A 22,037-nucleotide genomic window follows, 5' to 3' on the forward strand; every position below is an offset into this window, starting at 1 on the left:
TAATCCTACAAGAACACTGTTGGGTGAACAACTTGGCCTAAACTTTCTCTTCAAATATTCCATTACCTGTTGTTTCATGAATAAAATAGAATTCCTTGCAACTCATTACTAAATGAACCATGTTCTTTTCAAGTCACAGGACAAATCTGGATATATAGATTTTGTGGTTTTCATTCCTGGTCCTTTTGGACAGTGAAAAATGTGTGCGTGTGGGCGCTACGAAAGAGTCAAATAATCATCACCTCGCTCTCTCACCTTTGCTCGTAAGCCCAACATGAGCTGGGTTCTCTGTCTAAAACTGAGCAGCTCTGGAACCGTCTCTGTAACAAATGTCACAAACTCTTCCAGCTTCTCGTATCCCATTATATCCCCTCGTTGGGCCACTTGCCACATCGCTGCAGAAAACAGCCGCAGCGGTGGGATGAACAGGCGCAGGGCAGGTAGAGGAAAAGATAACCCTATGAATGAACATATCGCAGGCAGTAAGCAGCTGCACTGACTGGGCTAAACAAGAGCACACATTGCTAGGCTATGACTAGAAGAGGAAAATATTGATACTACTTGCTATAGCTAACTACGCATTGTATTTTAAATAGATTATGTCTGAATGCAGATCGCATAAAAGCGATCACAAATGGAAATATGCATTGATTCCATAGTTACACCATAAGTAGCTAGCTACAGGGCGACAATTGGAAAGTTGGCTTGCAGCTGGAACCCCTGCCTGCTCTGCTTCTGTCTGGTGGAAGCTTCCAATCAGTTCCCTGCGACAACTATAAACTTACCCGTATTCACCACCGGCTCCGTTAAATTCCTATAATCCATTATTATCAGTCACAGGGACGTCCTAAACTAAACCCAAGCAATCATTGATTCATTTGGCTGAAAAATCTGTTTACCTGGAAGTTATTATTTTTTTCTCATTTTGCAGGAAGTCGCTTAAAAAAACATTAGTTCCGGTTTATATTCGCCTTCAGAATAAAAGTTACGATCATGGGAAACGCTATATCACAGATTGAACAATGAGACCGGTACTGGACGTATAAATATGAAGCATCCGCTGGAAAGTTTCCACTCGGAAGCCCACTGACGGGCAGTGGGAGAAGATGGAACGAGATGGATATTGGCCTACATTCTGAACATTTTCTCATTAATGAAACATTTGATCTCAATACAGTTTTCTGTTCCCAAAACTAAAATATGTTATGAATAGAGTGGTCTAAGTTTTGTCAACGTTTTTCTAAGCGCGTTATTTAGGTGTGAAAAGTCGAATTGAGTTATTGCACACGTGCATTTCAGAGTAGGCGTTCCCTAACGGATATATGCAGATGTTTTCTAGAACGGGCCAATAGGATCTCGCTCTCTCGTGCTTGGCTCTGCCCACCTCCTTGCTTGTTCTTCCTACGAAAAATTAATCTGTTCCATTGGAAACTACAGGCTGTGGTCTATCTTGGTTTAGTTATACAAATCTCTGGCTATATCGTCTCTAGTAATCAGTGAATCATCTCACAGATGCTAATATAATGCAATAAACTCCTCTGATGTTGCCAAAAAAGTGAATTTAATTCAAATGACAAAATCATATACAGCACGTTTCATACAATATTAAAATAAAGGTTAATAAAAAATGTAACCATAAAAATAAAGAGTGCATTCTTAATGAAAAGTTCAGCTATCACAGAAAAAACAATACTTGAAGTATTGGACTGAATATACCCACTATGATAAGTAGCTTAAAGGGAAAAAAAAAATGTTTCGCTTGTCAGGAATCAAGATGTTTAGATATGTAACTTTTAAAGTGCATTCGGAAAGTATTCAGAGCCCTTGACTTTTTCCACAGTTTATGTTACAACCTACACAATACCGAAGGTTACGTATGTAACCACGATTATGTGAGCTATTTGGATCACTCCAATATATTGGTATCACTCCGCTGCGGAGGGATACATCCGAGGAGAGGATTAACAGATTTACTCCCGTGTACACCCGTGTCACGGCTGGGGTCCGCTCTTATATAATATATATATATATATATTAGAACCCATGGCTGCGACATGCATTCTCTACATAATTTTTGAGGTGACTCTAGCACCGTAGAGGATTGGAGTGATCCAAATAGCTCACATAACCGTGGTTACATACATAACTTTCGTTATATTTTACTATATTGGATCACTCCAATATATTGGTATACCTGACCAGCCTACGGCGAAATCCCAGTGCGGGACCGAGACGCAGGGGCCGTCAATGTGGAAGGGGAGGCCAGGACCGCTGAGCCAACCGCAGAGGGAGGTGCCACGTTTACCTGATAGTACCTAGCAAAAAGCGCACGAGGACAAAGCAGACAAAGAGCTGGTCTGTTGTTCTAACTGACCGTGTCCGCTCCACATAGGCAGCCAGTGCCCCCTCAGGGCACAACATGCCGGAGGGAGGCCCAGAATCCCCCGCCACTGCCGGGGGGTCGTAAGCAGACAGGATAAAAGTTATGTTCACATGCCTGTCTGACAGAACCTTCGGGAGGAATAAAGGGTTGGGGAGGAGAGATGTACTCCTCCCCCCTGGGTCCATCCGGTAGCACTCAGAAATTACTGAAAGAGCATGGAGCTCACCCACCCTCTTCATGGAAGTAATCGCTACCAAGAAGCCACCTTCATAGAGAGGTGTTTCAGGTAGGCAGACTCCAACGGTTTGAAAGGCAGAATTGGATGTGTGCCAAGACCACATCCAGATCCCAGCTCGCCATTGAGCGGGTCCGTGCTGGACGCAGGCGATCTAAAGGACTCTCAAACCATGAGAAACAAAATTTTCTGGTCTGATGAAACCAAGATTGAACTCTTTGGCCTGAATCCCAAGCGTCACGCCTGGAAAAAACCTAGCACCATCCCTACAGTGAAGCATGGTGGCGGCATCATGCTGTTGGGATGTTTTTCAGCAGCAGGAACTAGGAGACTAGTCAGGATCAAGGAAAATATGTTTAGAGCAAAGTACAGAGAGATCCTTGATGAAAACCTGCTCAGGACCTCAGACTGGGAAAAGGTTCACCTTCCAACAGGACAACGACCCTAAGCACACAGCCAAGACAATGCAGGAGTGGCTTCGGGATAAGTTTCTGAAAGTCCTTGAGTGGTTCAGCCAGAACCCAGACTTGAACCAGATACATCATTTTTGGAGTATCCTGAAAATAGCTGTGGAGCGACGCTCCCCATCCAACCTGACAGAGCTTGAGAGGATCTGCAGAGAAGAACGGGAGAAACTCCCCAAATACAGGCGTGTCAAGCTTGTAGCATCATACCCAAGAAGACTGGAGGCTGTAATCACCGCTAAAGGTGCTTCAACAAAGTACTGAGTACAGGGTCTGAATAATTATGTAAATATTTTATAATTTTTTTGTTTAGAAAAAAATATATATTTGCAAACATTTCTAAAAATCTGATTTTTTGCATTGTCATTATGGGGTATTGTGTTTAGATTGATAGGAAAAACAAATGTATACATTTTTTGAATAAAGCTGTAATGTAACAAAATGTCAAGGGGTCTAAATACTTTTCAAATGCACTGTACGTCAATGGACTAATGAAACAAATACCAAAATATATGTTTTTGGGTGGATTTGTCCATCAAGTAAATTCAGTTGCTCATTGGTCATTTAGATTCTCTTTACAAATGACTTACAATCAATACTTGCAACCGACTCTACAAAACATTTTAGATGATCTATTCAAAATATCCACTTAACTATCTGACGGACCTAGTTATTAAATCTATCCAAAAGAAAAATAAACATTCAACAACTGATATGCAAATGTACAACAATAACTCAATTTTCATTGAGGGAGTGAGTGAGTTGGTGAGCCTTGAGGCATCGAATTTGGGTGAAAGATTCCCCACATTCCCCACATACATGCTTCTCTGTATGGGTTTTCTGGTGCCTTTTCATATGATGAGAAAATCTGAAACGTTTGTCACAAACGCTGCATGTAAATGGCTTCTCTCCTGTGTGAAGTCGTTGGTGTGATTTCAGGTAACCTGACTGGATGAAGGACTTTCCACAGTCTTGGCATTTGTATGGTCGCTCACCAGTATGGTATCTTTCATGCAACCTCCTTTCATTTGCTGTGATGAAGGTTTTTTCGCAATAGGAGCATGGAAATGGTCTTTCTCCTGTGTGAGTAAGTTCATGTCTTTTCAATGACACAGCTTTGTAAAACTGCTTTCCACAGACTGTACAGGTAAATCTCACCCCTCGTGAACTTGCTCAATATGTGTATTCAGCTGAATCTTTGTCCGATAAGTCATGTCACACTGCGAACAAGAAAAGGGTTTCTCCTCTGAGTGAGTTCCCATATGCACCGACAGTTCAGAAGCGGCCCTGTAACTCTTTCCACACTGCCAGCACAGGAACGGCTTTTCTCCTGTGTGCTTCCTACTGTGTATCGTTAGAGAATTGGCTGTTCTGAATTTTTCTGGACAAACAGAACACTGGTACAGGTACTCTCCTGAATGAACCCTCTCATGGATGACAAGGTACGATAACTGAGTGAAGGTTTTCTCACATTGAGAGCAGGGGTATGGTCCTGTGAATTTATGTTGATGCAGATAGTGATCTCTCAGACGCCCCAACAGGGTAAAGGTCTTCTCACACATGGTACACTGGATTTCCTTGTGCATCAGCTTGTGTCTGTCAAAGGCAATGGAGTTTGGGTATATCCTTCCACAATCAGAGCAATAGAATGGATTGTGAATTCGTTTGTGTGTTCTTAGGGAGGATGAGCCTTTGAATTCCTTGTGTCGCATTCATCACATTTGAATACCACCTTTCTTTCCTCCTCCTTGCATTCTGCCCTTGTGTCATCAGTGGCTAGCAGTTCACCAGCCTCCTCTGGAGTAGCATCCTCTTGTTGCTGGTCCACCAACTTAGATGCTTCTTCTTGGTTCACCTTCAGACAGATATCCCTCTGGTGTTTCTTTAAACCATGCATGTACTTGAAGCGCTGCTCACAATTGACACATTGATAAGGACGCTCCTCTGAATGGGATCTCATATGAATAGCCATTCCTGAAGCACGGTTAAAAATCTTCCCACACACAGTGCATGGTTTGGGTTCTTTGAGAGTCGGCACTGAAGTAGCAGCTGTGATTTGGGTCCCAGTGTCGTTTTCCTTGGTAGTGAGAGGACTGCTGCAACCTTCCGTTTTAACTTCCGCTTGTTGCTGGTCCACACTCTGACCCAAGTCTTCTAGGATGCCCTCGTGGCCAAGGATTTCCTGATGTTTCTTCAAGGTATCTTTGTACTTAAAACTTCTCTCACAAATAGCACAATGAAAGGGACGCTCCTTTGAGTGAGATTTCAAGTGCCTTTCCATGTCTGAGGTACGAGTCAAAATCCTACCACAGACACAACAGGTTTTTGAGTCGGACAGCCCTTTGTGAGATGGTTGTGGGTTTTCATCAGTGCCAAGAGACCCAGTGCTACCCATTGATTGGGATTCATCTTTCTCTGGCTGCGGTTTCCCCTTCTGTTGTGACAAGTTTTGACCAACCTGACCTAAATCTTCCTGGTTCACTTTCTTACACAAATCTCTCTGGTGCCTCTTCAAATCATATGAATACTTGAATCGCTTATCACAATTTACACACCAAAATGGATGCTCTTTTGAGTGGGATCTCATGTGCCTTGCCATGTCTGAAGTACGAGTGAAAAACCTCCTACACAAAGAGCATGTTTTGGTGTCCAGAGGTCTTTTCTGTGTTAGACCTGATGGAGATAGCGTCTTAAGGGGTGATGTGTTCGTAGATTTGCTAGTTGAGGGTTGTGGGATCTCTTCTTTATTTTCCCAATCAACCAAAGTTGAGAGGTTCTTTTCACAAACTCCTTGCTGGTGTCTCTTCAGATCATAAAGATCCTTGAAGCCTATTGCACATTTGAGGCACTTAAACCTATAATCATGATCTTGAGTGTGGCTTCGCTGGTGCCTTCTAAAGGACGTGGCTCGAGCAAAAGTCCTCCCACAGTCAGGGCATGTCTTCCTGAATGGGCCTCTTTTGCATGACTTCCTCAGGGAGGTGTGCACCTTGGAGGAGGATGGCTGTTGGATTGCACGCTCGGAAGAATCCGTTTTACATGGCTTTTGTACTTTTGACCGTATTTTCTTAATCTGCAGCCTTTTGCTTTGTTTTGAGGTTTGAACATGAATTCCGGTGACAGCTTGATTGTCCGTTTCCACACTTACAGGCTTCCTATTCATAGCAGGCTCCTTCTCAGTAAATGAGTCTCTTTGATCTTCATCTGGTGCAAGTAGTCCTCCATTGTTCTCTATTGTACCCTCCACCAACCCTTTTCCTTCCACTCTAGCCAAACATTCTGATAGTGAATCTACTTCTGTGGCAGTCACCACACGTACATGTGGAGGGAGAGACAGAGAGGAGAGGATGTAGTCACCAAAGGACGATGGAGTTCCTTTTTGTGCAAGGGAGAGACAAAAGACAGGTTAAACTGAATTAATATATTTTCTGCAACAGTGTTTGACCAACTTCATACATGTCAATTGCATTTTCACAATCTTATATAATTGTTATTTATTTATTTAATGTCAGTTTCATATTCCATTTGGTGCCCAACCCATGACTTACAACAAGACACTATTCATCAAGCACTTGTGCAAAAAAACACAAATACAAAATTACATTTTACACAATTCATATTTGCATCATGTACAACTAGCTTATACTTCAAATATTTGCAATTCTGGCACAGCCAATCCAAGCCAATCAAAGCAACAACAAAAAAAAGTGTTTTTTTGTCACATACACCAGATAGGTGTAGTGAAATATGTTGTTTTACATGGTCAGCCATAGTAATACAGCACCCCTGGAGAAAATGAGGGTTGAGTGCCTTGCTCAAGTGCAAAGACAGATTTTCACCTTGTCGGCTCAGACATTTGAACCAGCAACCTCTCGGTTACTGGCCCAACGCTCTAGGCTACCTGCTATGGATCCTTTGAGTCTGTACGATACTCACCGATGGAGTCCAAATGTCCAAGTTTTCTGTGGTACTGGAGCAGGGTCCTCAATTGTATGGGGTCAGGTACAAACTGTACACATTTCTCCAGGGCAGAGGGGACAGCACTTAACAAGGAGGCAGTCTTGAGAGAGGAGCATGGTTTCAAAGCATTAACAACTACATGCTCATGTCCAACACACAGTTTATTAAACATGAAAATATTATTGATTATTGATTGTTATTCTTGACTTCTAATTCCCCAAGCTTATTAGATAAAGGTGTTATTCATTCTTATTACCTGTTCAAGGTCTGGTAGGGGAAGTAACTTCTCCAGTCTGGAAAGGAATTCTAACATCAGCATCTGTATTGCAGTGTCATACTTGGGCCCAAATTCCACAGGGAACACGTCCTAGGAGAGAATAAATTAATGTAATAATTAATGTCAATAATTAGCCTAGTATTTGCCTTTTGTAACCTAGACCAGCAAACTTTTTGGCTCAAGGGCCACATCGGGGTTTCAAATTTCCGAGGGCCACACAGCTTTTGTTAGTCAAGATATGGGCAGTTATCTGAAATTATATAGGTCCATTATTATTTCTACATACTTTATATTTGGTTTCATGTGTTAAAAAGCCTGGAGTTATTTTTTTATCCAAAATAATCATGGGACTGGATAGGGAAGTCAAGCAGAAAGAGGTGATCACTTTCCTACCATATAAGAGCAACACAAACCTGGTAGAAGTTCTCCCTTTCACTTGGGTCTTTCAGCAGAGATTCAACCAGCTCCACAAACTTTGATTCAGATAATTCCACCTCGGCATCACTTGACTGCAACAAAACACATACAACAATTAAATAATCACATTTAACAACTCAATGACACAACATTTAGAGTGACATAGGCCTCTGCTCCCTCCCAGAAAGATACTCACCTCTGCTTCCCCAGTGGATATGAGGCTTCGGATCCTGGCCAGGTGTTGCTGAATGTCTTGGTCTGCTGTCTGCTCAGTGCGACACAACTCCAGAACCATCTAAAATTACAGATGACCAGTAGAGCAAAGGCCAACCACACACTTTGAAGGCATTGCTCTGTTCTCATTTGAAGATACTGATAGATAGCCTAGCTAAAGGCCAATGGCAGTATTTGAGAAACCAGTGTCAGGGTCTTTATCTCAATCAATGTTTAACAGCTGGGTGGTTTATGCTAGAGTCAACAATATTGTTGTCAGAGAGTAACCTCACATGATCTTGTTGCATGTTTCTTTTTCCCCATTCTGAACCCAATCTCTTACCCTTGCTCGAAGCCCCAGAATGAGTTGGGCCCTCTGACTGCAACTCAAAAGCTCTGGCACAATCTCTGTAACCATGGTGACAAACTCTTCCAGCATCCCATAATCTTGAACGTCTCCTCGTTGAACCACTTGCCACATGGCTGCAGAGACAAGCCGCAGTGGTGGAATGAAGAGACGCAGAGAGGGAAGAAGAAGAGGGGGACCTAAAAATAAGGATATGAGCCACAATAATTATTACAATAATTGAAATAATGCTGAACTGATATTGAAAGTTAGAGATGGTTCAAAAACCTTTCAAATATTTCCTCAAGGTTCCTGATTTAACTTGTAAGACAAAATGAAACCAATGGAATTGCCCCAAACGTGGAAACTGCATTCATACGAACTAATCAAGCGCACCAGATTAGTTACAAATATTGAGGTCCCTATCTAGCAACTCATTTGGTTAAAGGGAAAAAAACATAACATGCTTGCCAAGGTAATTGTACATCTAAATAGGCTAATCCTTTAAAAAAACATAACAGTGGATGATTCAGAAGTACTAGTCCTCCCGCTTCTAGCATACTTAAAAGATCGAGACATACGGAAATTTAGCGAGGATACGCCATGTTGAACATCAAGCACACCAAGTGTACTGAAAACAAATCCGCAATACCATTTTCGCTGGGATTTTGACATTGCATCTCGTCCTCATACAAAAGTAGTCACGCACGAAGCTTGAAAATTAGCTAAGTGTTTGTTATAAAGATGGTTTCCAAAGTTAAAAGGCTTACAACAGTTTTAAAACCTAACCGTCGGTAGCATTGAGTGTGACACTGAACGTAGCCCGTTCAATTTCCGGTTGCGTTTACACCCCCCAGAATAAAAGTCCTCGTGAATTGAGTTAAAATTCGGAATAGATTTTTTAACAAAGTCATCTTTGTCAGCAAGACGGTTATTGACTTGGTGTGCCAACTAAAAATAATTCTTACAATATTTAGCAATCCCCTTGTATAATAATAAAACATATTTAAAAACTCACCTGCAAGTGTGTAAATCCCAGAGTCTGGCATGGCTCAATAATGTGTCCCTAAATGTGAGGGTCAACAATGTGCAACAATAAAACACAGCCTAAAAAGATGACTTTGAAACAATGTACAGTACACCATAAACTATGTGGATCACATTATGTGCATTGAAATCAAGATTGCCCTCTTTCTCCATCTCCTCATGTGTAACCTACTAGATGGATTTACCCCTGTCATGCTCCTTCCACAAACAGCAAACTGGAAAAAAGCCCACACCATAATCAATGACCATTCCCATATTCTCTACACTTCATTGGAACTGATGCCCCCTGGGATGTGCTTGCTGCCGTTAAAAGTAGTGTTATGAGGGCTTGTATGAGTGGTAAGGCTGAAGCAACCGTCTGCAGACAAACATTTGAGTGAAGTCAGGGGAGGTGAATCTGCTATAGTTTAAAGTCTGACATTGATGTAGTTTTCTAACAGCAAGGCTCAATGCAACATGGCAGTGTTGCCATTGTTTATAAAAGTAATTATTTGTGATGTCGAAATAAACATGTCTCCAACCCCCATATCACACCCTGAAAATATGTGTGTACATTGTGCTATCAAGTTGTAGGCCCCCATTGTAAATACAAATAGTTTCTTAACTGACTTGCCTAGTTAAATAAAGGATTCAATTAAATTTTTAAAAAAATAGAAAATACATAAATTGGGGAGCCTCAAATATCACATTAATTTGTACATATCCACTGTATATGTTTGCCTTTGATGATGTTAAATGGCATTATGCTTATCTTTGTAATTCCGATAATTTATTAACATTATTATTCTCTTGGCCAAATATCCCTCAAACCTGTTAAACTTAAAAATTTGGAAAATATATTAGAACTCATTAACATGTCGGTTAATGTCTCATAGCCTTGTCACATCTAAAGATGTCTTGGTGTAGTATTTTTTTATTATTATTTTTTTTACATATTATTGTATACACAGGAATGTTAAACCGCATTATACATTCTACCATGGTAATGCACAATTATGATGAATGGTACCAAAAATGATATATGGCACTATCTTTATTCACCCCCCAACAAGATTTAGATGTGGCTGTTCCACCATGGTATAATGGCTATATAATGACTTAAATTAAATAAATAAACCCCCAATGTGAAAAGAGGTCGGTTGGCCTTTAAATTGATGAATTGATATACCAGTATGGGCACGTTTCTTATAAAGTCAGAGGCAGGCTACTTGTTGGTCCTAGTTTTCTGAAACATCAAAGAAATAGGAAAATAGTTGCTGTGGAAAAAGGGGTAATACTTTATGTATTAATAGTACTGTATTTTGCTCATGTTTGGGTTCCCTGTGTTGCTAACCTGAAATGTGGGAGAAAGTGAGATATATGGTAGCCTGATCTTTGGCATTTTGTAATAATTTAGTATTGAGAGTCAAGGGGCGTTGTGCTTGTTTCAGCCCGCAGAGGGAGCCGCTCGCTCTACTGGTTGCTTCACGCGCTCTCCCACGGAGGCTCTCGCGCTAGCATGACTAGGTTAAAACTGATGAGGCACCAGATAAACGAAATATTTAACGTTATCATCACGGTGAGCAAGTTGTAAACCATAGGATAGGAAACCACAAGTTAAACGGAGTGTAGTGATATAACTGTTGTTATTTTATGTTTTGAAAGTTTAACACATTTATAAAAGCCCGTTAACATAGAATTCGGCTAAAGTTCGCTCCAGTCCAGCTGGCCTGTCGTAGTCATGGCGACAGGATCAACGAACGTTCTTGCGGAGTAACAAAATGAAACATTGTAAATGGCTGTTTTAGGTATATGCTGAGAATCTATTAAATAATATGATAATTAATACCCTTTAAAAACATGTTTTTTAGTATGTTGGCTATTTAGAATAGTATAAGAGTAGCCAATTCAGTTGAATGAGAGCAAACTGAAAAATGCATTGAAGAGAAGTTAGTTTACGGTTTCCGACTCCTGTCATTCTTCTCACCATTACTATCCAGCTCCCAAGGTTTTAGAGGGTACACTACGAGACCATGTGTGTTGTGGTTTTTCACTATGAGCTAAAGGGGTTTAAGAGGGTACTAGGTTTACGCTTAGCCATTTCAGAGCTACTATTAGTAGTCAATGTTGCATTATGCGAGTATCATAAATTACTTCGATTTTGGTCATATTACCCGGAAAACGGTGGGGCACAGACCATCATAATTCACTGTAAACAACAACCATGCTTTTGTTTTACAACATGCTACTAGTACAAAACCATGGTATTTTTAAAATTGTATTACCATTGTTCATTTTTGTACCATGGTAGCTAGTACATTTTTTATCACGTTTTTTTGGCAGGAAAATATCGTGGTACTGGTGGGGAAAAAAACGGATAGTACATTTTTTAAGGAAATGAGTGCCTCCCACAACGCAGGCGATGAGGAGCTGGTGTGGAGCAACTGCAGAAAATTGGAAGTCGACTGCAGTCAAAACTTCGTGACTTTTGATCACATGGTTGTTGTAAAGTTCATGCAGTCCACATGTAGACGCATGTCGGAACATGTTTATCCCCACAATGCAAGTTTGAAAGGTTGGTCACTGATTTAACAAACGTGATCCACTCGAGCATCCATGGTGTTGCACTTGGTTATGAGTATGTAATTTGTGCTGTTCGTGTATGCTGTCATGTTGCTGACTCACGTGCCCAAAATAATTGCCATGCGGAGACAGTTTTAGTGGTTTAAAGAAGGCCTGAGTAAGTCCAACAGGTCACAAATATTCCAAACTTGGATGAATTATTTCTCCATTAAGATTTTGGATAAAAATGTAAAATAGCCAATATGCCCGAAAAAATACCCTTCTTCCAAAAGGACCTTTCTATGGATTAGCCTTCCTTCCAGTTAAATCAAAAGTCATTAATACGTTTGTTCAAGTGTCACTGGGACATTTGAGGACCAGCGATGCTGACCTGAATGATACAAATATGACTGATACAAAATTCAACCAACGCTTGCAGAAATGTATGAAGTGAATCTGTGCAAGATATGAATGTGAATACACACGTTTTTAAATCAGATATTTTCATGTCCTCCTTTATTATTGCTATTGTCAGAAAATGCAATGTTGTAGTTATTTGAGAATAACAGTTCACATTACAATTTAGCTATTGAAATTATATAGGGAATTATGAAAAAAATATTAAATGAACAAACAAAAAAACTATTTAAAAAAAAGGTGTTAAACCAGTGTTTTTTAATATATATATATATATATATATATATATTAAAAAACACTGGTTTACCACCTTATATATATATATATATATAAGGTGGTAAACAGTACACAACAAGAACTCAAATGCCAGAGTGGTAATGCTTTTGACTCCGGTCCACATATACCTGGTGACGAGGGTTCAAACTCCTTCTCTGCCCTTCTGTCTGTGCCCCTACTTTCCTTCTACCTCACTACTTTCCCTGCTGTACCGTCTTAAAATTAATACAAAATAAAAAGGAACATCAGAGTTCCAAAAAAAAAAAAAAAACGTCTATTTTAATTCCCAGGGTGAGTGCATAGGTGTTCAGTCAGGCGCTTTTTTTGAGCGAAAGCTAACCCACATTCTCCACACACATGTGGCTTATTTTTTCTTGTATGGGTTCGCTCGTGTTTTAACCTATGATAAGACAATCTGAAACTTTTATCACAAAAGCTACATGCAAATGGCTTCTCTCCTGTGTGAAGACGTCGGTGAGATTTCAGGTAACCTGACTGAATGAAAGACTTTCCACAGTCTTGACATTTGTATGGTCTCTCACCAGTATGGTATCTTTCATGCAGCCTTTTTTCATTGGCAGTGATGAAGGTTTTTGTGCAATAGGAGCATGGAAATGGTCTTTCTCCTGTGTGAGTGAGTTCGTGTCTTTTTAACGACACTGCTTTGTAAAACTGCTTTCCACAGATTGTACAAGGGTATCTCACCCCCTCATGAACTTGTTCAATGTGTGAATTCATCTGAAGTTTTGTTCTGTAGGACATGTCACACTGCGAACAGGAAAATGGTCTCTCCTCTGAGTGGGTCCCCATATGCACCGACAGTTCTCCAGCAGCCTTGAAGCTCTTTCCACACTGCCAGCACAGGAACGGCTTTTCTCCTGTGTGCTTCCTACTGTGTATCGTTAGAGAATTTGCTGAATTAAACTTTGCTTGACAAACAGAACACTGGTACAGGTACTCTCCTGAATGAACCCTCTCGTGGATGACAAGGTATGATAACTGAGTGAAGGTTTTCTCACATTGAGAGCAGGGGTATGGTCCTGTGAATTTATGTTGATGCAGATAGTGTTCTCTCAGACGCCCCAACAGGGTAAAGGTCTTCTCACACATGGTACACTGGATTTCCTTGTGTTGCATCAGCTTGTGTCTGTCAAGGGCAATGGAGTTTGGTAGGACCCTTCCACAATCAGAGCAATAGAATGGGTTGTGAATTCGCTTGTGTGTCCTTAGGGATGAAGAACCTTTGAAGTCCTTCCCACAATCATCACATTTGAAGACCACCTTTATTTTTTCACATTGGAAGACCACCTTTATTTTTTCCTCTTTGCATGAACTTTCCTGGTGTTGCTTCAAATTACAGATGTCATCGAAACACTTTCCACATTTTTTACACCAGTGAACCAGTTGTAGTCGACTGGTAGATGTCTCTGGGGTATCAGCATTAACAGCCACCAGTTCACTAGACTCCTCCTCTTGGTGCTGGTCTACCATCTGAGAGGACTCTTCTTGGTTCACCTTACAGATATATCTCTGGTGTTGATTCAAACTTTGCTTGTACTTAAAACGCTGCTCACAGTTGACACATTGGTAAGGACGCTCTTCTGAATGGGATCTCATATGAGTAGCTAAATGAGAAGCACAGTCCAAAATCTTCCCACACACAGTGCATGCGTGTTCTTTGGCAGTTGGAGCTGGAGTAAAAGCCTTGATAAGGAGCTCAGTGTCATTTTCCTTGGTAGTGAGAGGACTGCTGCAACTCTCTGTGTTAACTTCCACTTGTTGATGGTCCACACTCTGACCCAAGTCTTCTAGGATGCCCTCGTGGCCAAGGATTTCCTGATGTTTCTTCAAAGAGTCTTTGTACTTAAAGCTTCTCTCACAAATAGCACAATGAAAGGGACGTGCCTTTGAGTGAGATTTCAAGTGCCTTTCCATCTGTGAGGTACAAGTCAAAATCTTACCACACACACAACAGGTTTTGGAATCTACCTGGGTGCGATTCTCTGCAGTGGCAAGAAAAACCTTCTCTGGTTCCAGGCCACTCTTTTGTTGTGCCATGTTCTGATCAACATCCTGACACAAATCTCCCTGGGTCACTTTCTGACACAATTCTCCCTGATGTTTTCTAAAATCGTATGAATACTTGAATCTCTTACCACAATTGACACACCTAAATGGACGCTCTTTTGAGTGGGAGCTCATGTGCCTCACTAAGCTTGATGTACGAGTAAAAAACCTCCCACACACAGAGCATGTGTTCGTGGCTGTGATAGTGTCCAGAGTTCCTTGATGAGATGGCCCTGGTGGACAGGGCGTCTTGAGGAGTGATGGGATCTGAGGTTTGCTAGTTGAGGGTTGTGGGATCTCTTCCTCATTTTTATCTTCATGCAACATGTTTAGCTCCTTTTCACAATCTCGCCTCTGGTGTCTCTTCAGACTTTGACCATCCGAGAATAATTTTTCACATTTGTGGCACTTAAACTTGAGATCTCCAGTGTGGGTTAGCTGATGCCTTTTCATGGCTGCAACCCGAGTGAAAGTCTTCCCACACACTTCACATGTCTTATTGAATGGACCTCTTCTGCATGAATTCTTTGGGGAAGGCCGACCCTTGGAGGATGATGGCTGTCTGTTTGCAAGCCCAGTTGTTTTAGGTTTTCTACCTTTTGAACACATGTCCTTAATCTGCAGCCTTTTGCTTCGTTTTAATTGTGATGGTCTGAGTAAATTCAAGCCAGTGACTGCTTGATTGTCATTTTCCCCAACGGCAGACTCCATGTCCATACCGTAATCTGGCTCAGTAATTATGTATCTTCTAACTTCATCTGCTGGGACTAGTACATCGATTTCCTTTGTCCGATTCTCCAACAACTCTCTTGCTTCCATTCCCTCCAAATTCATGCTTTCTGATTGTGTATCTGAGTCTACATCTGGGGCAGTCACCACTCGCACATATGGAGGAAGAGACAGAGAGGAGAGGATGAAGTCACCAAAGGACGATGGAGTTCCTTTTTATGCAAAAGAGGGAGACAATGACAAAAAAAGTTCCACTGTGAATTCACTTTTTTTGCAACAGTAGTTGACTAACATCATACATGCAAATTATGTAAATGCCTCAAATATAAACTTTTACCGATAAAAGTCACATTTGTTCTACTTGACACGTCATTCAAGTAATAAGGCAGAGGGCGTGTGGTACATTTAAGCATAAGGCCGAGGGCGTGTGGTATATGGCCAATATACCACGACTAAGGGCTGTCCCTAAGCACAACGCCATGTGGAGTGCCTGTATACAACCCTTAGCAGTTGTATATTGGCCTTACACCCCAAATTACACCCCATATTGCTAATATAAACTGGTTACCAATGTAATTAGAGCAGTAAACAAGTATTTATACATCATACCTGCGGCAAATTGTTTGATATACACATGGCTGAAATTCGGTATCAACCAATCAGCATCCAAGACCCAAACTACCCCATTTATAATTGCAATTTTGGCACGTCCAATCTAGAACACTGTATGATACTTACGGATGGAGTCCAAATGTCCAAGTTTTCTGTGGTACTGGAGCAGGGTCCTCAATTGTATGGGGTCAGGTACAAACTGTACACATTTCTCCAGGGCAGAGGGGACAGCACTTAACAAGGAGGCAGTCTTGAGAGAGAGGAGCATGGTTTAAAATCATTAACCCACGACAAACTCATGTCACACTGAGTTTCTTTGTTTAAAAGTGAAAAATTATTGACTTCTGATTCCCCAAGCTAATTAGATAAAAGTGTTATTCATTCTTATTACCTGTTCAAGGTCTGGTAGGGGAAGTAACTTCTCCAGTCTGGAAAGGAATTCTAACATCAGCATCTGTATTGCAGTGTCATACTTGGGCCCAAATTCCACAGGGAACACGTCCTAGGAAAGAATAAATAAACCTAAAATGCCAATAATACCTATATTTGAAACTATTTAAAACTAGGCCACTAAAACCTAGACCAGCAAAGCTTTTATACTTTCCCACCGTATAAGAGCAAAACAAACCTGGTAAAAGTTCTCCCTTTCACTTGGGTCTTTCAGCAGAGATTCAACCAGCTCTACAAAGTTTGATTCAGATAATTCCACCTCTGCATCACTTGACTGCAATAAAACACATACAACAATTAAATAATCACATTTAACAACTCAATGACACAACATTTAGAGTGACATAGGCCTCTGCTCCCTCCCAGAAAGATACTCACCTCTGCTTCCCCAGTGGATATGAGGCTTCGGATCCTGGCCAGGTGTTGCTGAATGTCTTGGTCGGCTGTCTGCTCAGTGCGACACAACTCCAGAACCATCTAAAATTACAGATGACCAGTCAGGAGTAGAGCAAAGGTCAACCACAAGCTTCGTATGCATTACTCTGTTCTCATTGGGAGAAAATGATAGCTAGCCTAGCTAAGGGCCAACAGCAGTATTTGAGAAACCAGTGTCAGGGTCTTCATCTCAACCAATGTTTAACAGCTGGGTGGTTTATGCTAGAGTCAACAATATTGTTGTCAGAGACTAACCTCAATGATTGTGTTGCATGTTTATTTTCCCCATTCTGAACCCAATCTCTTACCCTTGCTCGAAGCCCCAGAATGAGTTGGGCCCTCTGACTGCAACTCAAAAGCTCTGGCACAATGTCGGTCAACGTGGTGACAAACTCCTCCAGCATCCCATAATCTTGAACATCTCCTCGCTGAACCACTTGCCACATGGCTGCAGAGACAAGCCGCAGTGGTGGAATGAAGAGACGCAGAGAGGGAAGAAGAAGAGGGGGACCTAAAACAAAAAAAGGTAAATAATTTGTAAATAAAGCCACCCAAATGTCTTGCTAGCTAAGAAGTTATCCCACTGCACTGTACAGTCACCTTGACCAGATGTATACATTCATAGATCCTAGGTATAGTTGGAAGGGGAGGTCTAAATGCTATACTGAACAAAAATATAAAAACATACCATTTCAACGATTTCACTGAGTTACAATTCATTTAAGAAAATTAGTTGATTTAAATACATTCATTAGGTTCTAATTTATGGATTTCACATGACTGGGCAGGGTCGCAGCCATGGGTGGGCGTAGGCCCACCCAATTGGAAGCCATTTCCAGCCAATTAGAATTAGTTTCTCTCCACAAAGGGGCTTTATTACAGACATAAAAACTTCTGTTTCATCAGCTGTCTGGGTGGCTGGTCTCAGACGATCCCGCAGGTGAAGAAGCCGTGCAGCAGCAGAGAAAAAAGTTTATGACTAGGGTGGCTGGAGTCTGACAATTTTTATGGCCTTCCTCTGACAACGCCTCGTATAGAGGTCCTGGGTGGCAGGAAGCTTTGCCCACGATGATGTACTGGGCCGTACGCACTACCCTCTGTAGTGCCTTGCAGTTGGAGGCCGAATAGTTGCCATATCAGGCAGTGATTCAACCCATCAAGATGCTCTCGGTGGTGCCGCTGTAAAACATTGAGGATGCGAGGACCCATGCCAAATCTTTTCAGTCTCCTGAGGGGGAATAGGTTTTGTCGTGCCCTCTTCACGACTGTCTTGATGTGCTTGGACCATGTTAGTGTGTTGGTGACGTGGATGCCAACAAACTTGAAGCGCCTAACCTGCTCCACTACAACCCTGTCGCTGAGAATGGAGGCGTGCTTGGTCCTCCTTTTCCTGTAGTCCACAATCATCTCTTTTGTCTTGATCATGTTGAGGGAAAGGTTGTTGTCCTTGCGCCACACGGTCAGGTCTCTGACCCTCTCCATAGGCTGTCTGATCTTTGTCGGTAATCAGGCCTATCACTGTTGTGTCATCAGCAATCATAATGACGGCGTTGGAGTCGTGCCTAGCCGTGCAGTCATGAGTGAACAGGGAGTACAGGAGGGGACTGAGCACGCACCTCTGAGGGGCCCCGTGTTGAGGATCAGCGTGGCGGATGTGTTGTTACCTACCCATACCACCTGGGGGCGGCCCGTAAGGAAGTCCAGGATCCAGTTGCAGAGGGAGGTGTTTAGTCCCAGGGTCCTTAGTTTAGTGTTGACCTTGGAAGGCACTATGGTGTTGAACGCTGAGCTGTAGTCAATGAATAGCACTCTCACATAGGAATTCCTTTTGTCTAGGTGTGAACGGGCAGCGTGGAGTGCAATAGAGATTGCATCATCTGTAGATCTGTTGGGGCGGTATGCAAATTGGAGTGGGTCTAGGATTTCTTGGATTATTTTCAAAGCATTTCATGGCTACAGACATGAGTGCTACGGGTCGGTAGTCATTTAGGCAGTTTACCTTAAGTGATCTTGGGCACAGGGACTATGGTGGTCTGCTTGAAACATGTTGGTATTACAGACTCAGTCAGGGAGAGGTTGAAAAATGTCTGTGAAGACACTTGCCAGCTGGTCAGCGCATGCTCGGAGTACACGTCCTGATAATCAGTCTGGCTCTGTGGCCTTGTGCATGTTGACCTGTTTAAAGGTATTACATCGGCTGCGGAGAGCGTGAACACACAGTCATCCAGAACAGCTGATGCGCTCATGCATGTTTCAGTGTTACTTGCCTCGAAGCGAGCATAGAAGTTATTTAGCTCATCTGGCTGCTCTCGGCTGTGCTTCCCTTTGTAGTCTCTAATAGTTGGCAAGCCCTGACACATCCGACGAGCGTCGGAGCTGGTGTAGTATGATTTGATCTTAGTCCTGTATTGAAGCTTTGCCTGTTTGATGGTTCGGAGGGCATATCAGGATTTCTCATAAACTTCCGGATTAGAGTCTCGCTCCTTGAAAGAGCCAGCTCTATCCTTTAGCTCAATGTTGCCTGTAATCCATGGCTTCTGGTTGGGGTATGTACGTGCAATCACTGTGGGTACGACATCCTCGATTCACTTATTGATAAAGCCAGTGATGGATGTGGTGTACTCCTCAATGCCATCGGAAGAATACCAGAACATATTCCAGTCTGTGTTAGCAAAACAGTCCTGTAGCTAATCATCTGATTCATCTGACCACTGTTTTATAGACCGAGTCACTGGTGCTTCCTGCTTTAATTTTAGCTTGTAATCAGGAATCAGGAGGATATAATTATGGTCAGATTGGTCAAATGGAGGGCGGGGGAGAGCTTTGTACGCATCTCTGTGTGTGGTGTAAAGGTGGTCTAACCCCCCTCCCTCCTCTCTGGTTGCACATTTAACGTGCTGATGGGAAACAAATCAGTTTTACCTAATTTCTTTCCCTGAATTAAAGCTCCCGGCCAATAGGAGCGCCGCATCTGGATGAGCATTTTCCTGTTTGCTTATGGCGGTATACAGCTCATTGAGTGTGCCGTTAGTGCAAGCGTCTGTGGTAGTACGTAGACAGCTACAAAGAATACAGATGAAAACTCTCTAGGTAGATAGTGTGGTCTACAGCTTATCATGAGATACTCTACCTCAGGTGAGCAGGTCAGATATCATGCATCAGCTGTTTACATATATGCATTGGCCCCCGCCCCGTGTCTTACCAGAGGCTGCTGTTCTAACCTGCCGATAGAGTGCATAACCCGCCAGCTGTATGTTCTTAATGTCGTCATTCAGCCACGACTCAGTGAAACATAAGATTTTACAGTTTTTAATGTCCCGTTGGTAGAATATACGCGCTTTCAGTTCTTCCCATTTATTTTCCAGCAATTGAACGTTAGCTAGCAGGACGGAAAGCAAATCAGCCACTTGTTACCTGATCCTCACAATGCACCCTGATATTTTTCCGCAAAAATCTGTTTCCAGAGAATGGCGGGGATCTGGGTCTGGTGTCTGTAGTATATCCCTCTCATTTGACTCATTTTAGAAAAACTCTGTCTAATCTGAGGTGAGTAATCGCAGTTCTGATGTCCAGAAGCTCTTTTCGGTCATAAGAGACAGTAGCAGCAATATTATGTACAAAACAAGTTATGAAGAACGCGAAAAAAAAATGTTTTTGCATGGTTGGTTAAGACCTGATAAGACAGCAGCCATCCCCTCTGGCGCCATCATCAGATGTCTTTGGCGGCGGCTTATGGTAGAGATATGAACATTCAATTGTCTGGCAACAGCTCTGGTGGACATTCCTGGAGTCAGCATGTCAATTGCACACTCCCTCTCAACTTGAGACATCTGTGGCATTGTGTTGTGTGACAAAACTGAACATTTTAGAGTGGCCTTTTATTGTACTCAGCACAAGGTGCACCTGTGTAATGATCATGCCGTTTAATCAGCTTCTTGATATGCCCCACCTGTAATGGGGACAGATTATCTTGGCAAAGAAGAAATGCTCATTAACAGGGGTGCAAACAAATATGTGCACAACATTTGAGAGAAGTAAGCTTTTTGTGCATAAGGGACATTTCTGGGATCCCTTATTTCAGCTCATGAAACCAACACTATAACGTCACATGTTGCGTTAAAAGTTTTGTTCAGTATGAAAGGGACCCTTTGGACGTCCAACTCTGACGTCACCCCATTTAAATTGAAACGTAATAAAGTAAGGGTAAGGACGTCCCAATGAGCCCAGTCTCAGCATCTACATACAGTGCGGGTCTTAAGAAATTGATATGAGCCGCAACCCTGATTGAATACTGAACAGATTCAAAGTTGAATTTAACATAAAACAGTGCTGCTTCAAATACATATTTAAAATATTTACAAAAAATGTAGCAGATTTCAAATAACACAATGAAACCTATGGTGATGCCCCAAACGTGCGAACTGTATGCACAAACCAACAAAGCGCACCCGATTAGTTTCGAATATGTTTAAAAAGACAGATTATTTATTTGGGGTAAAAACAATGCATTCTTGTCAAGGTAACGTTAGGTCTCTATGTCCTCCTACAATGCAAAGCGCGCTGAATAACTACATATCCAATCAATTATTAAACAGGCTATCCCTTACAAAACATAACAGTGGATGATTCTGAAATACTAGTCCTCACATTCCTAGCATGCTAAAATAACAAATGCAAATTTAGCAAGGATACGCCATGTTGAACATCAACCACACCAAGTCTAGTTAACAAAATCCACAATACCATTTTCGTCAGGATTCTCGGCCATCTCGTCCTCATACCATATTCACCCCAAAAAACATGAAATGTTGCTAAGTGTGACAGCTATGATTTCTACGTTAAAAGGCTTGCAAGTTTGAAACCTTATCTTCAATAGCAGTGTGACCGTGAATTTAGTCCGTTCAATTTCCGGTTGCGTTTACCGCCCACAAATTTCTGAATAACAAATCCCCGTGAAGTTGTACATTATTAGAAAGACTTATTTTCCAGCAAATTCATTTACTGACTTGGTTTGCCATATTAGAACTCTTACTATTGGTTTGCCATACCCTTTGATAAGTATTACAATTAAGAAAATCCACCGGGAAGTGCGTGAATATCATGAAACTGTCAAATAAAAATGTCAATAGCCTTTGCCGAATACCCCTCATGCAAAGGACCTTTCCATG

The 22,037-nt window shown here is 41.8% G+C and overlaps 1 protein-coding gene across 1 annotated transcript; it reads right to left on the reverse strand.

Annotated features, from left to right (window-relative positions):
* Positions 1–4,757: 4,757 nt before the first annotated feature.
* LOC127924342 (zinc finger protein Xfin-like) lies at positions 4,758–21,800 on the reverse strand. Its single transcript, XM_052508934.1, has 7 exons — positions 21,613–21,800; positions 8,293–8,495; positions 7,933–8,031; positions 7,733–7,828; positions 7,299–7,409; positions 7,019–7,142; positions 4,758–6,457 (listed from the first exon to the last, which is right to left on the reverse strand). Exons 1-7 carry the CDS (start codon positions 21,635–21,637, stop codon positions 4,758–4,760), a joined length of 2,358 nt encoding a protein of 785 aa, XP_052364894.1. The 5' UTR covers positions 21,638–21,800.
* Between the last annotated feature and the right edge of the window lie 237 nt (positions 21,801–22,037).

Source organism: Oncorhynchus keta, unplaced genomic scaffold (genome assembly GCF_023373465.1).
Source record: "Oncorhynchus keta strain PuntledgeMale-10-30-2019 unplaced genomic scaffold, Oket_V2 Un_contig_3968_pilon_pilon, whole genome shotgun sequence".
NCBI classification, from domain to species: Eukaryota; Metazoa; Chordata; class Actinopteri; order Salmoniformes; family Salmonidae; genus Oncorhynchus; species Oncorhynchus keta.